This window comes from Sinohyriopsis cumingii, chromosome 4 (assembly GCF_028554795.1).
Source record: "Sinohyriopsis cumingii isolate HCF-2022 chromosome 4, ASM2855479v2, whole genome shotgun sequence".
NCBI lineage: Eukaryota > Metazoa > Mollusca > Bivalvia > Unionida > Unionidae > Sinohyriopsis > Sinohyriopsis cumingii.
This window is the reverse complement of record NC_142964.1, coordinates 76,944,346-76,963,452: the sequence shown is the minus strand read 5'-3', so window position 1 is coordinate 76,963,452 and position 19,107 is coordinate 76,944,346. Positions and strand designations below refer to the sequence as shown.

Genomic DNA, 19,107 nt, shown 5'->3' with positions numbered 1-19,107 from the left:
TGGCAAAATACATGTTGTTTCATACTACTCGCTGGATTTGACAATATTGACATACAAAATATAGCCCAAGAACAGTGCGGGGTGTATTAAAAGAAATTTGCTGCGCTTTATCATAACGCAACTGGTGATGGCAGACAACTTTTTCTTGTTTGGTAAAATAGCACGAGAATGGAAATCGTTTATTCAGATGTGGAATAGATAAGTTTCTAGAATGAAAATTAATTTGACATACTTATAAAAATGGATGCGAAATGAATACAGGTTCTAAAGAAATTTGTTAAAACCAGTGCCGCGGTCAAGAAAAAAGTCGAACAGAAACGAAGTGGACAACAGCAGGCAGCAGAAGAAACTGCTAGACTTTTTAGACCAGTGACTAAAGTTGTACTTGGCAAACAACATGATATTTCTACAGTATCACCTGAAGATCTTAAAAAGTTATCGGAGAAAGGTTTAAAAGGCTTCCTCTAAGAGGGACAAAAGAAAGGTGCCGCAATATAATTTCAAAAACTTCCTCTAAACTTGAAGTTATAAAACACAGCAAAAAATTATGTGATAGTGTGAAACGAGCTGGGTTTGTCACATCAAGACAAGCTAAAGTTACATAATTTTTTTTTTAATTTACATGAGGTGTTATCTAAAGATCCTGACATGTTTATATTATTAGTCAGACATACAAGAGATATCATAAAAACGTATGAAATTATTGATCCCACATACTTAACAAGCTTTCTGGAAAATAGCAATATAAAAAAACGATTTGCCAAAAAGGAGAGTGGAGCGATAATGAGTACGATGATGTTAGATCAAATATTTGATGTTCACTTAAGGGAATTTAACAAAATATGATGACCTTATTAATAACCCTCCCCCCAAAAATTGTCGAGTTTACTGATGATGAGAAATTTAACAAAATTACTATTGCTATGGGGATTATCTATGGAGATGGTTTTCTAGCAAGTGATATCTTAGAAACAATACATAGGTATAGAAAAAATAAAGGTTATTTATAGTTTTTCTCCAAAACAGATAAGCTAATATCCTATTAGTGTCGAAAATCAAATATCGTCTTTAACAATGACGCTTACTGATCAATCGGGTCGACAGATTGATCTTAACAATGAAATTGTAACATTATCTGCACCTGTGGTCAGTGAGTTAACTGGTCACAATACATTTTATCCGACAGTTGTTTATAACAAAATGAAAGAACGAAAAATTTATTGTAGACAAATTTTAGGAGGTTTGTTTGGAAATATATTCCCTAAAATAGTCGGAAATATACATGGAATTGCAAAAAAAAAAAAAGAAGAACATATCACCTTAGACGCATCTAAAGATTTGGCCATAGGGGCCTCATCTGCAGTAGGTGCAGCTGTTGGACAGAAGATTGCTGATAAAATGAAAGGCGGACCAACGAGTGCACCTATCACAAGCGATATGGATGTAAAGCTAGTAATTTCTGAAATATCATCAACATAAGAGCTATGATAAAAGCGATAAATAAATTGCTGTCTCCGCCAGGCGAAGAAATTATTAGAAAATTAGTCACTAAAACTAGACATCGGAGTGCTAGCACTCGACAGATATTGATGCGTTCTTTTGGGTTGCCTTGCAACCTCAATCCGCAGCGCGGTTCACGATTTGGTCAAACAATTACTAATAACAAATGTCTATAAAAATTACCTTGACCTGACCGAGGAAATACCAACAGATAACTCAACAACAGGATTTGAATACGTTGAACATCTCGATGAAAATTCAAAGGAACCTAACAAAATAGGCATACGAACTTTTAACACAAGAGGCTATGACGTGTTTCTGCTACCAGATAAAGCCATACTTTAAGTACGAGGTAATATAACAGCAGGAGGTGGAAATGTAGCTGCTGATACACATGTGACACTTGTTAATAACGGTTGGAGTTTATTTAGAAGCGCCAGATATCAACTAGATAATCAAACCGTAGAAGATATCTATATGCACTTACCAACTGCATGTACTATTCTTAAAGTAGTTTCGTTCAGCGACGATTTCTCGAGATCGGTTTCAACAATTACGATGTGGTCAAAATATACTGGAGATGGAAATTCTATTTCAAATGAGTTTATTTATTACGGTAAAATTCCTGATACAGCTAACGTTGGTGATAATTTAGTTTGGTTAGAACTTTTTGATAACGCTGCCGAGATTGGAATTATTACACCAGCTGCAGATGAAGCTGCTCTAAGAACCTCGTTGACTCTCGTGTGTAATATTTTTGGAATTACCCACCCGGAGCCACAGTTGATGGAACTGCAATGTTAATAATCATAAATGAAATAATAAAAGGGTTCATTCTTACACAAAGGTTACGTTAAACGAAGAAAATTTACAAAAATTCAAATCAAATAACTATGATGCTTCCGCTTAGCACACTATTCGGATTTTGCAGATACTAAAGTAATGTATTTCCTGGTATCAAACATACACTTAAACTTGACTGAGCTGACCATATCGATTGTCTGATGAGAACTGCTGCTGCTGATACTCTTGATGCTGCTAATAATTTTCAGTTTGAAATTTCTAGATTGGCGTTGTCGATGCCACGTGTCGTTCCTTCGATAGATAAATCAACAGAACTTGAGAGGATGTTAACAGCATTCACAAAATGCGTATTTTATGCAGAACAAAGTTTAACAAACCGCAATTCCAAATTCGATGAATAACATAGAGCGGAAAACAACAGCGCCAAGCGAGCAGTTACCAAGGCAGTTATTTATTGTGTTTCAACAACAGGATAGATGTAAAAATTAACTTGAAAACAATTTTGTATTTGATCGTCCAGATGTCAGACGAATATTTGTCATAATCAATTCTAAGCAGTATCGCGATCAAGCAATTGAATGTAATTTTTAAACATTATCTAACATAAACGTATCTCGAGCTTATAGGTCCTCTGTGCTTAAAATGTACAGCAAAGCGGCGGAATATATTGATCCCCTAACAAGCGGTGGAATGACTGCGGTACAAATTTTATCAGAAAAAAAGGAAAAACAAAATTAAATGTTATACGCGAAGTGAACTTATCGCCGGGACAAGTTTAAAAATGAACACAAGCTATTATTAATCGACAGTCTGTTTCGCTGAAGATAGATTTCGAAACTTCCGAAACTCGAACAATTTGACAGAATTGCACAGGTGGCTTACACATTATTGGATTTATTTAATGTCCACTAGTAAAACTGGACTTGATTTGAAATGATAATACGTCCTGGCGTTTTAGGGCTGTTAGTGTAATATGCTCGGTGTATTTAGTTTTAAAACTAAATCTGATTGACAGTTGAATTTTTCTGACCGTACTCTTACTTAGTCGTGGCAGGTATGTAAACCCAAATTTGATTGGAAGTTAAAACCGTTGGTTAGTTTTTCTACTTGGGCAAACTCGAACGTAGTAATTATGAAAGGCTGCATCTGACTGGAGGTTGAATTCTTCGGCTGGTTTTACAACTTGATAGTGTCCAATGTATAAACTCATATTTGATTGGTAGTTAAAAACTCGGATTGAATTCTAATCTAAACATGAGAGATTAAATTTAATTGAGAGCTGAATTCATAACTTCTTTCAATTAGTTGTGAATAACTGGTATTAAATATAATTGGGAAAACTAATTTAACTCAATAAAACACTTATTAGTTGGCGGATTGGTATTGTTTGTTTGGGTTTGAGCGCGTTCTTGGATTCCTTTCCACCTTGCCCCGTCCAGACAGACTAATCAAGAAGTGTGACACTCACACATAAACACGGACTGTAGTGGCACCATTCTTACAGTCTGACTAATTGAAAATCTCGACATTCGAGACTTAACCAGTCGCAAAAACACTCAGTGCATGGGCGACTTAAATTTATTTTCATCATCATCATCAGCAGCAGCAGCAGCAGCTTTGTTTAAAATATTTTGTTCTTAAATTTGGCTTTATTTTATAGATTTGTGGAAGGGGATATAGGGGGATATATTTTGGAATTCATTTAATTCTTGACAAAAGTTTTAAAATTTACTTTTACATATTTTAAAATTGCTTAGCAATATTTACTTACTGTAATTTATTTGTAAATATTTTTGTTTCCAAATACTTTCTGATTTATTACAGTTTAACTTGTAATTCTGTTTAAATTGTTCATTTTAATTTTTTAAATAATATTTCATTTTAATTATTTTCTTACAAATTTTCAAATTTACAATATTTTAAAAATCTTAATTTTATTCATAACTGTTTTTAAAATTATTATTTGTGTACATTTTAATTTTGGGGTATTTTGTTTTTAATTTTTAAGTTCCTCCCGCGCTTTTCAATCTGTACTATGTTCCGTGTCAGTTTCAGAACATTGGTACTTCTTTAAGAGTCTGTCGTTTTAAGTTAAATAAATCCGGAATTTTCTACTACAAACATATAAGCAAGACTATAAAATAACATGCTAAACATGCAGCTGATTAAGGTAACAGCAGAAACTTGTGTTTACATGTGGAGCATTCACACTATAAGGTCTTTAAGAGGAATTTAAACAATTTAATATCTGAAGGGTGTATTCGTATATTTCTTGGGAGATAATATCAAAGTTGTGCTCTTGCATACCCAAAAGATTGTAGCCCATACCTGCCTTTTCTTACCTTTGGGATTTCCACAGTGTTTACATACCCCTTAAATAATAAGAAGATTGTTTTAAAACTACCAGATCATGGATAAAATTTGAAATACTCCACGTACCATGGTCTTGATCCTTCGGACTGAAGAGTTTACACATTTGCCAAATCCATGAGTTCAGAAAAAGGTTTCTTGACGCTAACCACATTTGGCCTACCTCCCCAAAGACAACCGCATATAGCCATACATGTCCCCAATACCGACCATAAGAATAAAAATTTTGTTATGGTAACAGATACATCGATCTAGTCGAGATCTAAACCAACGATTTTATCTCAGTTTTTTTTTTCTTTCTTTCTGACATTACTGGTGGCGGAGAACAATTGTGTGAAGACACGATTTGTGTTGGAGAGTCAACTTAGTAATTCAGTTGGACTATAGGGTCGCACGCAAGTAATAATTTTTTTTTGTCGAACTTTTATATCCAGACGGTAAGTATAACCCGTCTTATATTGATTTTTTTGCATTAAATTGCAAAAACTCACTTTTGTTCAGTATTAATCTCTCTCAGAACAGAACACCTGTATATTCAGCGGCTGTCGACCAAGGATTTGAACTGCTGACACATGCATGGAAAGCAGCATCAACCCAGGTCAAAATCAATAACGATGTCATTGATATGCAAGGAGAAGAGCACTGGTCCAAGTACTCTGCCTTGAGTTACTCCGGAAACTATTTTAGACCTATCAGATTTGCAATCATCTACAAGCACTCATTGATGTTGGTAAAAATTAGAAAAAGGCTATCCAACGAATAGTTTTGCCTGCAGTTCCATAATGAAATGGTTTCCTCTTTAGCAGCTAACAGGAGACATTGTCAAAAGCTTCCTTGAACTCGAATACAGAAATGTCCGATTGGCCACCTTTGTCTTAAAGTTTAGCCCAATCATGACTAATACAATACACTTACATTTCGCGACTGTGCACTTTCCCGATGGCGTGTTATTTATCTGATATGATAGAAAAATCATCCAAGTGCTTCACGATATTAGTGAACTGATATTGGGCGGTAATTGCTGGACATTTCGAGATCAATATTTTTTTTTAATTATATATAAAAAAATTAAATAGTGGGCATATATTTGCTATAGACCAATCTTTTGGGCTATTGCAAATGTCCAAAGACTGTTGAAAGACGCGTATAAGCAATCGTGTAAACTCAGAAGATAGTTCCTTAAGCGTATTTGGATATATAGCCATTACGTTTTCATAAGTTTAAACCACGAAGCAACTTGTGAATTCCTAAACATGTTATTTCTATACTATTCATTTTTAGTAATTTTAGAAATATGTATGGTGAAGTCATGCCAATGAAGTGGTTAAAAACACTGGACAATGGCATGTTCAGTAATTTTTTAAAAATCTTTTTGTACCAATTTGGTATCCGTCTTAATTGGAGAAATACTTTGGGATTTTTATTTTTTTAATTTTTTATAGCTGCTGGCGTATTTCCATAATGATTTCGAATCTGAGGTTTTGTTTCCAATCATGCTGAGGTAGTTGCTTTGTGAATATTTAATATTTTCTCAAAATTCAGATTCTGTTTCCATTTTGTTCTATTTTTTCACTGCCGGTACGCTTTGCTTCTAGGTCCAGTTTTGTTTCTTCTCCGAACTAGTTTTTTTTAAAACTTTGTAATCTAGAACACTGACGCAACTGATCAAGGAGCATTTATTTAAAATGTAGAAGTTAGAGGAGATTCTATCATTTTGCAGTTTACATAAATATCTCCTATTTGCAAGACCGTTAAATGTTTGAATTTTCTAAAGGCTTTAGCTTCATTGCAACAAAATTTCCTTTGCTAAACAAAAATAATTTTCGAATTTTTATTTGGAGGGGAGATACATTATGTATATATATATATATATATATATATATATATATATATATATATATATATATATATATATATATATATATATATATGTGTGTGTGTGTGTGTGTGTGTGTGTGTGTGTGTGTGTGTGAGCTATCTGTCCTTTTGTTTCGGGTTGAAATAACAAGACTAGCTCGTCGATTGTGGGATTTATAAATGGTACGAGGTAAACCTAAAACAATACAAAACGCATACTAAGAATACAAGACAAATACAATATAGAATATAACCGACACAAATACAATACACAGTATACAACCCACCCACCGGCATTTATAATTTTATCACAGAAAAACTAATTATCCCTTATGTAGTAGATTTGTACACTGTTTTTCTGACTTTAGTGATGATTTTTTTTGTGCTCCATTACAAAAAAATTCGAGGCTGCGAAAGGAATATAATTTTCCAAATTATATTCAATCCCTTGTCTTTCACTTGCGTGAAAGACAATTGCTCTTCACAAGTCGCACTGCCTGAGGTGTTGTCCGTCTCCAGCCTAGAGTAGGAATGCCTGAAGTTTGTTTTTGTTTTTTTGTTAGTTTGGCGGGGAAGTGATTTTAATACTCCTGACGCACGGGAATCATGCACCGCGATCGATCACTCACTCACTCGCTCGCTCAATCATGACAACCACGCACAATGGTACACGACGCAAGTCCTTGGTCACATACTCCCTCCCTAAATGTAAATGTCTCCTGACATTTAGCAAATTTGTATTTGCCGCGTAAAAAGTACAATAACAATCGTTTGGAACTATCCTTCGAGTCTTTTGGAAACCAATAAAAAAAAAACGATCATACCACTGAAATGATTACAAATACAGAGCTTAACTAATTTATTCTCCCTGCAGATAAAACAAAACCCTGAAATAGGGACTACAACTAATCATTTAAAATAAAAATGGAATCGTCAAATACCTTGCTGTATTTAATTTACATTGCAGTACTTCATTTACATGAAAGGGGCTCTTCTGCATCGCTCCAGCTATCAACTGCAAATAAAAACAGGCATGTGATCTCGATCTCAGTAATTCACACGTAGTAAACAGTTTGCTAATATACCCACTGACCTAGCCGGTCGGGTGATTTTCGGTCTATGGTTGAACGCCTCAACGGTTACTGGCCTGAGTCTTATGTTGTGACACCTGTGGCGCCAGTGGGCTTAGGATCAACACCACAAACTGGCGGTCCGGGTCTCCCTCTAAGATGGTCGGGGTTTGAACTGACCTTTCGGCAAATATCTCTGGGGAACCGAACTCAGTACTCTCATGTGAGACACGAAAGGGAGTAGAAAAATGACTCGTGGGTTCACTTAAACTACTGCCATATTGCCTAGACCTACTTGTTTGAAAGTTTACGCTTTCAATAGTCTGGCTAATATGGGGATCGATAATAGATGGTGATCTATTAACAGGGGCAGTTCGTGTAGAGTGTTCACGGAACTGAACACTATCCTTCCTGCCCCCCCCCCCCCACCGGTCGTCTTTGTGGTATAACATATCAGTACGAATCCGAGTCAGAACTCGAAGATTCAAAGCTCGACTCCAAAGGGGTAGCGTTTGGTACACCAGGTTTCTTCTGAACTTGTTTCATGGGGACTGGAACACATGAAAGGTAATCGAAGGGCAAAAGCATATTACGATGCAATGTGCGCGTGGATTTCGAACCCTCGACCCTCCTTACCTTGTACACAGGTATATCTAAACTGGGGATTAATATCACCTGATATACATCCCTGGACCACTTGTCGGCTAATTTCTGTTTCCCTTTCAGTCCAACGTTGCGCACTAAGACTCGGTCCCCTACTTCAAGTTTGGACTCGCGGACCTTTTCATCGTACTGGGCCTTGTTCTTAGTATGGCTCTTGCTCGAGGTGTTCACTTCTTAGTGAAGACCAAAACTTCTGTCTGAGGAGGCCATCCTTATCCTCTTCTCTGATATGGCCCGCTTCGATCGCAGTTTGGAGACTGTCTCCAGCCTGCAACCAAAGTTAAGTCACAGATTCCCCTTCACTCTGGAAAGAGTTGAAAAACTCTTGCATAATCATGCCTTGAGTCGACAAATCTCCAAAGGCAGTATCTAGGCATCTCAAGACGGCTTCAGTAGATGCTTTCTCGCCTAATGCTATAACGGTATGTTTCGCCCTGCCCCGTAGAGACCGTCTTATAGCCCGAGTCATGATCGTTGGGGAATATTCAGGTATAAGACATTTTAACTCGAATCTCCATTCGTAATATGTAACGTCACCTTTCTGTGTTGGATCATCCCCCGAAAAGAAAGGGATCTTAGGTACTACAGCGGAAGTGGGTGGGGTGGGGGTATCGTTGGCCGCGGAAGAAGTACCCTGGGAACCACCAAATAGTGCTGAAGCACCTACTTGAACCTTGGACTTGATGTCCACACTCCGTTTTCCAAACCGCATGAGCGAGCACCTCTCAATTCCTGCAATTGGAGTGCTTTGCGACAAAGGGGTAGACGGAGGCATATCAGATTTGGCTTGGGTTACAATGGGTTTAAGTAGGGTCCCGATGGGCATTACCACATACCTGCTAACATTTAATGCCTGTATCATTTCCTCATTTGTCATAGGGTTCTTACTTGTAGCCATCACGAAAAGAACCCTGAGAAAAATCGCGCGTATATCAAACAACTGCAGACAAATTGTACGAAAGCGATCGGTTGTATAACCACGATTCAGAAAAAAATATTTACCAACGTTAAAAAAAATCAATAAAGGCCTACGTCTTTAAATTAGTTTAGGTATCGAACTACGCTGGCAACTCTAAATGGCTGCTTAAAAACCGTCTCGCACGCGTGAAAATATCAAGCGCGAGCTTATACATGTAACAAACACATAATGGGATATACATATATAACCGAAAACAAAAATACAAATGTAAACAGTACTATCACTTAGCTTTCTGCGACTTTCACTCGGGCGTCGAAACGCTGTAAAAGGTTGTGAGTGGGGTTTAAAGCATGGTGGTACGTTAGATAAGGAGGTCAGAGAACTGTCTTGTCAAGTCAATAACACCTCACGTAGAGATCTATAAAACCATCTTATATGTGGCGGTCAGATAAACTAATTACAATTCACACCAACATGTACATTTCGCAACAAACGAAATTGTCCTACCCTCTATCAGTAATATAAAAAGAATGTAAACATATGAATAATCATGGTAATTGCTATAAGGTATAACGGTACCAATTGCGCAAGTCCAGGTGGGCGGAGCTTAAGGTGTATGGAACATTGTATTCAGAATTAAAAGAACAACACTAGCTGTGATTGGTGCATTATGTAAGAGTTGTACTTTCTGTTTGGCTTAAAAAAAAGTTGAGCCTCTTGGCAACATGTGAGTTTGTGTTAATTTCTATCTAGATCATATTTTGTATTTTTTATGATTTTTTTTAAAATATGGTACACATGGCTGAAAATGTGCTTGTTGTGACTAGATAACTCTTACCCCTGTCTAGTTCCAGTAGAGTTATCTCTCTTAAATGCAATGGAGTACCTGGTTATGTCATTGACAAATTGACAATCTAGCATTGTTCTATATGACAGTGTGTGACATGCATGCCCAAGTAGGACAGAAAGTATATTTATTTCACAAAACATTAGCATTGCGGTATATGGAAAAACAATTGGTACCGTGATACCATAAATGTCATTGTAATGTCCATTAAATCAACGCAGAATTATTTTTAGGCAACAAGCAAGTCGTTGCATCTGCTAATATGTCAGCTAGGTCGAATTCATAACAATGACCTTAACGTCGATTTCACACCCATTTCATTGTCTCATCTAACAAGTGGGTCAAACCGTGCTGCTACCACGTGTCGAACTAAACGGATAGACCGTCCATGCAATGTTGCCCATAAGCGCAACTAGAGTTAGAACGTCATGACCATTACGTGCAAACGATAAATGATGTATTGAATAAACCAACAAAATTGTATGGAAAATAACACTTACAGCATTTCTAAATCCAAGAATCCTTCCTTACGAAACCATAACACGAACTTAACAAATAACATAACACAGAACACGCATTACTCCTCGTCCTATATATACACAGTTATATATACACAGTTAAATGTCCATCAGCTGTTATGATAATGGTCTCGACTTTCCGTGATGTCATCTTAATGTCAGAGCTCCCGAGAAATATTACGGACGCCGAAAGTTAATACTAATATCACTGGTCAACAGTGAAATCATTACTGACTTGAAAAGGCCCTAATCTGTAGTATTTTGGTGTGCCGAACACGAATATAACCGTGAAAAATTTGTATTGGCTCTAGTTTTGAAGATATTCATATACCTCATTTTCTATGTTTCACTGTGTAAATTTCTCCAGTAGGACTGCAGCAACATCCGGAATAATGATGTAACATTGCATAATACCATCATGCTCACATCATCCACAGTTGATTGCATCATTTTCTGATGCAATGCAATACTAATGCCATGCGGCTGCTGAAGTAAGTTGACGTCAGCAGTGTACTATACATGTGTAGGCCTATTATACTAATGCCAGGCAGCTGCTGAAGCTGACGTAAGCAGTGTACTATATAAAGCCCAATCAGATAGGTTCAGCATTTAAAATATTTTAGACGTTGTGCGAGACAGTTCAAGCTACTGTTACATAAAACTTATTATTTTATCCATTTACGTACAATAAAGAACAGTAATGCCTCGAAAGTGTGTTAATACCGCGGACAATTTTTGCTATATTTGTGGGGAAGTGACATTTGCCAACCAGAAGAAAAGTATCAATTCTCAAGTGAAGAAGGCATATCATCTTTACTTCGGATGCAAGGTTGGTGACCAAGACAAGCCTTGGGCTCCGCATATATGCTGTGCTACATGTACAACACAGCTTTCACAGTGGTTGAATTGCAAAAGGTCATCAATGCCGTTTGCAGTCCCAGTGGTATGGAGAGAGCCAAGCAACCACCTAAATGACTGTTACTTCTGCTTGGTTCCTCCTCTTTCCGGCGGAATAACGAAGCGAAAGAAGTCGAGAATAGTCTACCCAAACATTCCGTCTGCATTGAGACCAGTTCCACATGGTGAGGGACTTCCTATTCCAGAACCTCCAGCAGAATATTCTCTTGATTCATCTGACGAAGACAAAGGTGAGTCGACCTGTTCTTCTCCTGGTCCATCAGCATGCAGTGATCCAGATTTTCACTGTGGTGCATCATCAACCCCACACAGAATAACACAGGAAGAACTAAATGACCTGATTCGTGATTTGGACTTATCAAAGAACAAGGCAGAATTGCTAGGATCAAGACTCCAACAATGGAATCTTCTAGAAGAAGATGTCACAATTACTGCATATCGAAAGCGCCACCAGCAATTGGAGCCTTTCTTCAGAAAGGAAAGTAATCTGATATTCTGTTCCGATATTGAGGGCCTCATGAATGCTTTAAAAATCACTCATGACCCACAAGAATGGAGACTATTTGTGGACTCTTCGAAACTGAGTCTCAAGGCTGTGCTTTTGCACAATGGAAACATTCTTCCATCTATTCCAGTAGCGTATGCTGTCCACATGAAAGAGACATACGATAACTTAAGGCAGCTACTGAATTCCATTGAGTATAACAAGTACAGCTGGCACCTCTGTGGTGATTTGAAGGTAGTTGCCCTTTTAATGGGACTGCAGCAAGGATATACAAAATACATGTGTTTCTTATGCGAGTGGGATAGCCGAGCAAGGGAAATGCACTACATGAGGAAGGAATGGACTCACAGGCAGAATGTAGCCATTGGAGAGAAGAATATCCAACACCCAGCTCTGGTTGAGGCTCAGAAAATCTTGCTACCACCCCTTCACATCAAACTAGGTTTGATGAAGAACTTCGTGAAAGCCATTGACCGGACTTTGCCAGCATTCCGATACCTGCATGAAAAATTCCCTCGACTCAGCGAAGCAAAGATTAAAGAGGGAGTTTTTGTGGGTCCTCAGATTCGAGAGCTTTTCAAAGATGACCGGTTCAACAACTTGCTGGAAGGTGACGCGAAACAAGCATGGAATGCTTTTCGCCTAGTTTCTACAAACTTCCTCGGAAATGTTAGGGCAGAAAACTATAAGGAACTAGTAGAAGACATGTTGATGAAGTATAAGAAACTTGGCTGCAATATGTCTCTAAAGATTCACTTCCTTCATTCCCATTTGGATTTCTTTCCTAGCAACTGTGGTATTGTTAGTGATGAACACGGCGAACGTTTTCATCAAGATATCGCAACAATGGAACAAAGATACCAGGGAAAATGGTCCACTACAATGCTGGCTGACTACTGCTGGACACTCCTCAGAGATGCTCCCGAACAGCTGTACAAGAGACAGGCGAAGAAATCTAAGATGTAGTCAATGACTTGATTTTTTATAGGTAGGCTATTACAGTTGACCTTTTACTATTGGAATGCATTTCGGTATGTAAACATTAATTTCTTGCAGATTACAAAAAAAACTAGAGCCAATTTTGCAATTTGACTGTCATATTCGTGTTCAGCACATAAAAATTGATAAGAATTGACTAATTTTATTTCAGTAACATGACTTTTGTAAAAATTTGTTGTCCAGTGTATTAGGACCCTTACTCCTACCTCGTGGACAGGGTACTAACATGAACATATACGTGTTAATGGAGCAAGCCGGGTATGATTCACACCCGGCGGTCTTTTAGCCTAATAATACCCCTTTGAACATAATCCTTGCATATAATCCAATAAATTGAGTAGTCTTCTTATATAATACCGGAAGTATCGAAAATCATTGTAGAAATAGTTGTAAAATCTCGTTTACCTTTTTTAGCCGACGTTTTCGTTTAGATCGTCCGCCATATTAGTTCAAATAATGATTGATTCCGTTCTCAGCCTCGTTTGTTTGTGTGCCATATAAGGACATTGACGCCTTATTTGGAAACGTAAACAAATCGTAGTAAAACTTTGGCGCCGTTTGAATCAGAAATTCTGCACATTAAAAGTAAATACAATTTATCGGCAACTTTGAAATTCCACCAAGAAGCGATTATTCGCCACTTGATTGATAATAAGATAGCGTAGAATATCCGAATATGGTCTGGCAAGCCTTACCTAAAAAAGGGGTCACGGCGAGAGTCTCGCGTTATCTGTCATGGCGGACAGGGTGAGGCTAGTGTAACCATGCCATTTTATCGTGTAATGGCTTAATAAATTCAAAATAAGCCAAACTTCTTTCACAACATGATTATACTTATGTAGTAGATTTCTACACTGTTTGTTTTTCTGACTTTAGTGATGATTTTTTTTTTTTTTTTTTGCTTCATTACATGGTATGGGATCAGTTTGTAGCCTCAACCACAACAAAATCAAGCTGAGGCTACGACATCGTAGCTAGCCGAAAGTATGCGCATAAGTTTCCTGTTCGGGCCCAGAAAGGAACACTAAATCACTTGGAAGCGCATGTTAGCATCCTCCAGTATGCTGACTTTCCAATGCCACCCCTTTTCGGGATCCCTTGGTTGCAGCCCTTCGGTCTGGTTTACCCGTAAAATGCGATTTTTTCTCCATCCCAGTGTTCCACGGTGAGCCCTAGATGTGAGTTGTCCTTTTGTTTCGGGTTGAAATAATAAGACTAGCTCGTCGATTGTGGGATTTATAAATGGTACGAGGTAAACCTAAAACAATACAAAACGCATACTTAAAATACAAGACAAATACAATACAGAATATAACCCACACGAATACAATACACAGTATACAACCCACCCACCGGCATTTATAATTTTATCACAGAAAAACTAACTATCCCTTACCAGACTCGAAACGAATATAATTTTCCAAATTATATTCAATCCCTTGTCTTTCACTAGCGTGAAAGACCAGTGCTCTTCACAAGTCGCACTGCTTGAGGTGTTGTCCGTCTCCAGTCTAGAGTAGGAATGCCTGAAGCATTTTTTTGTTAGTTTGGCGGCGAAGTGACTTTAATACTCCTGACGCACGGGAATCATGCACCGCGATTGATCACTCACTCGCTCACTCATGACAACCACACAGATTGGTACACGACGCAAGTCCTGGGTCACACACACACACACACACACACACACATGTGGTACAAGCTATACCATCATGACCACTAAATCAGCCATGTGAATGAATGTACGAGACTTTATCTGGTAATGACTTCAGGACTTGGTCTAATATATTTCTTTCACGAGCTGGGAAAATCGATTATTTGTTTTAAGCCATAAAAATTTCCTAATATCAATCAGTAGCTGATTCTCTCAGTTACTAAGTGTATTCCCTAGTTTGCATGTTTTATTTGTCCAATTATTCTTATTATAATTAAAATAAGTGCATGCCCATTACGTTTGGAATATTGTAAATTTTAACGAATTCAGGCAGAAGGTGACACATATACTGTAGTAGGCTGTACTTTGTTCCGAACCACTATAAATTCCTTAAGGTGTGCCGGTGTATTTTATTAGTATGATTAATTCAGAATGACTTATTCATTGATTTAACATGAAATACGTAAGTTCAAAGAAGTGAACATTTATTTCGATTCAAGTAAACGAGATTTTCTAAGTGAAATTCTTTCATATAATTTAATAGTAATGACACATACAGTCGTCATTTCGCAAGTTATTAAATTAATTGAGTTTACTGAACTCAAAGTGTGTACACGATGTAGCGCTGAATCGAATTGTAATGTAATTAATTACCCGCACTTTGTATTCCAGTCGATGGACCAACATGTGATCTGAATACAATTAATAACAACATGAAATTGAATGGATGACTGAATGTAATTGTAATTTAGTACAGTTTATTTTCAATTTACTTCCATATAGGGCTATGTAGAATATGAAGTTAGTACTCTACAATTGTCTTTCAAGAGCGATACAATCGGTACTCAGCTCATGAGTGACGTCGACGATGACCGATATGTTTTATTTTAAAACAGTATGTCTGAAGTATGTTTGTTCAGGATATGAAAGCTCATCCAGCCGTATCAAACCCACATTTCTAGTTTAAAAAAAGAACAAGAATCACGGAACTCCATTCTTTGTATGATATTACATCTAAAAAAAGCAACCCTGCTTACGTGAATAGTCGACCAGTCACGCGCAGATCTTAATCACGAAAGCGCTCACTGTTTCAATACACAATCTAGATAAAGGTAGAATAAAAAAACACTACGAAAAGTTATACAGATAGACAGGACAAATGGACCGACCACCACCTGGATCTGTGGAGGACTTAGCAACCTTATCAAAGTTAGACGAGACCATCCTATTAGAAGAACTGAAAATTCGTCATAGAAATGGCCACATTTATGTAAGTATGCTTGCAGTAAGTAGCCTGCAATTTATTTATAGTTCAAGTTTGACAGTACTCCGCAACCAGGAAGCAATGTCTTCTTAAACATGAAGTGCTAGATTGTTCAAAATAGGTCCACCTGCTTATCGTAAAGTTTATCGAAATCGAAATCTATTCATGTAGACTGCAGTAAGCAGAATCAAGTTGCAAAGAGGATTTTAAATAACCAGTAGGACTGGATGCCCGTCATGAAATCGCTTTTAAGGTTTTGAAACCACATCTTTCTCTCCTCCTTCCTGGGAAATCTGCCAGTATCCCTTTGGGTCGTTTGACCCAGCTCGGATTTTGATGACGTCACCAAATTTAATGTATCCACAATTGGACGAATGATGCAGTCCTGTGATACTTTATTGAGATAGAAGGGGCGCAACTCTTGTGCGCTTGATATCTAGTTTCCACTATACAGTTTCATGGTTTCAGATGGATGAATTTGTAGATTAAAGATTTGAAACCTGACATTTAATCAGTAGTATCATATGCTGTTTAAAGTAGAATCCTGTATAAGTTATCACAGGGTTCAGTTGCAAAACTTTGTGCCCTGCGTGAATGCCTGGTTTTATTGTAATAGTCATACACAGGACATCTAGATTCTAGGTGCACTTACTGAAATTAAATTTTAATTGTTGTTCGAAAATTTAATACTAAAATAGTTTAACCAGAGTCTATTCAGTCCTAACTGTTGAATGCTGTGCACCTTAAAATGTTATATTGATTGCTACAGTCTTTTACAATGGTCAGGAAAAGAGTATGTCAAGTCTATCATAACAAATAACACGGTAGTAAGAATTTCTTTTCAGTGCATGCTGCTTTCATTGTGACACCACAGAGTGCAACATTCCATCCAGTTTGTAATGGATCACACCTTTAGGTTAACTTTGTCCAAAAATATCCACATGATTTAGCATTGATTTTGCCATAAGAATTTCTCTGGGCATGTTAATAATAACCTTCCAAAGGAATATGGATGTACCAGGACCCAGATAAAGTGAAAAAATGCCATTTAAAGCTATATGCAATAAAATCCTAACAAATTACACCAATTATTCATAATGTTATTGTTACTGAAAAATAACTCCAGAAGGGGATCTGTACTATTTATTGAATACAAGACCAGTACAGTTAGAAAGGGGAGACAAGACTGCACTGAGAGTAATTTTTCTCATAGAACTTAAACCTTAGTGAAGACGTAACATAAACCAGCTGTTGGTGTATATCAGTTCCTGTCTAGTCTGGAATGTCTGGTTACTTTTGTTTTGTTAAGTGATATTTTAAAGCCAATTAAATTAAAGCTTACACTTCAGTTACTGAAATAGTATAATAATAATAATAATAATAATAATAATAATACATGTAATAATAAACACTATTTGGTGAGGGTTAGTCAGTATAATATACTATTCTCCCCTAAGACCCTCAGCTCATTAAGTATTAAAGCTTAAAGTGCAAATTTCAATATTTAAAGTTTGAATGCGTACATGACTTGTGTGACTTTTTCTATAAAAGCAAAAATGTCCATCAGACGTTTGAGGCAAAATTTTAAAAGTTTCTTCTGATTTTGTTTAGAGAAATGCTAATCCAGGTACTTTAATTTTCCAGTGAGTGTAATTGTAGGAAAATTTGTTTATCAGAACTTGGACAGGGTAAAACAGGTAGGGCAAATATCCAAAATTTGTATATATTTTTGATGTAGTTTTTGCCAGTTCACAGCTGGATTTGAATGAGTACAAAATAGTTCTGATTTAAAAAATATGATAAAACCACAAGCTTGACAGAAAAAGTTTTGGGGATCATAAGAGATGAGAAAGATCCCATTATTGTGCAGCTTTGATAGCAAAGATCAAGCATCGTGCAGTAGGTTTAACCGATTTACTATATAATTGGTGCTTTGAGTGATTTTTTTTATACATAAGTATGGAAAATGTAAGAACACAAGTTGTATAATTTTCAAAACAACCTCCCAATAGTTTTATTTAGAAATTTGAATCACTTTGGACAAATTTACATAAATATGTATAGAACCAGTTGATTATCTACTCTCATTCACCGGGTGCATTATTTGAAGGTGATATATGCAAAATAAAACATGAACTTTTGCAGAAATAGAAATATAATTTTATGTAATGGCAAGGTAAACAAATAAATAAATAACATAATTCATGATAAGATTACAGTGACTTTTTAAAATTCTGAGCTTCAGTTTTTAGCTCACCTAGCCAGTCCAAGTGAGCTTATGGCAGGGCCTTTCATCCATTATCATTCCATCAAAAATAGCTTGTTCGGCAAAAATAATAATTATGTATGGTTGTGGTAACCTGAACTACCCTATATTTTCATGTCCCTGTCCCTTTTACATAATATACAGAACAAAAAATGAGTATTGACTGTGTATGTTTTTTGTGTTGGATCTGGTAAATTTAAAATTTAAAATATACTGGTGATAGGAAACTGTAAATGTGTGTTGGATAAAACAAGTAATGGTGAAAAAAATTATTATTTTTTACTTAATGACCTTCCTACATTATCCTTTTCCACACTCTTTACACCAAAACGCATACTTTTTATTGGGGAACTTACCTATGGAGTTCACATGTCTTAACTGATTTAATTTAAACATGAATATTGGTTTATATTCTCAGAATCTTGGATTTTTTGTAATGAGCAAGATATTAATAAAATTTTCTTGTTACCACTCTTGTAGGCAGGGCTAGCTGACTAAAACTTTGAACTTTCCCTTGGAAGATTTAGTTTCCCTGAAACATGATATTCAAACATGAGTAAAACGATAAGATAAAATATGGTATATTTTATGGAAGCTGTGTTACAGTTATTTAAACTTTTTTATATATATCTTTGTTGGCACCTTAAAACTATACATGTATGTTGATAATAACAGTCATTGAAAAATATAGATACATGCAGATATATGTGTATGTAGATATATAAATGGATAGGTAGAAACAGGTTTGGAAATACATGTAGCTAGATTTTTAAGATGGAGAGAGAGATAATGAAAGTTAGACTGTTTGTAATGATTTATTTTTATTCACAACTGCAGGATTAGTGAACACTTTTTTATGTATTTACTTAGAAATTATCTTGTGCTTAAAACTATCTGATAATCAGACTTTTGAGAATGATTTGAGAACAATTATTTTTGTTCATTTAATTGGT

General features: G+C 36.5%; 1 protein-coding gene across 2 annotated transcripts in view; it reads left to right on the top strand.

Annotated features, from left to right (window-relative positions):
* The first annotated feature begins 15,674 nt into the window (after positions 1 to 15,674).
* LOC149801489 (myosin-IIIa-like) overlaps positions 15,675 to 19,107 on the top strand; it is a 122,015-nt gene continuing 118,582 nt past the window's right edge. For both annotated transcript variants that reach the window (XM_089955655.1, XM_089955654.1), the window contains exon 1: positions 15,675 to 15,894. In XM_089955655.1, the coding sequence (XP_089811781.1) occupies positions 15,784 to 15,894 (111 nt within the window). In that variant the 5' untranslated portion in view covers positions 15,675 to 15,783. The remainder of the gene's footprint in view (positions 15,895 to 19,107) is intronic.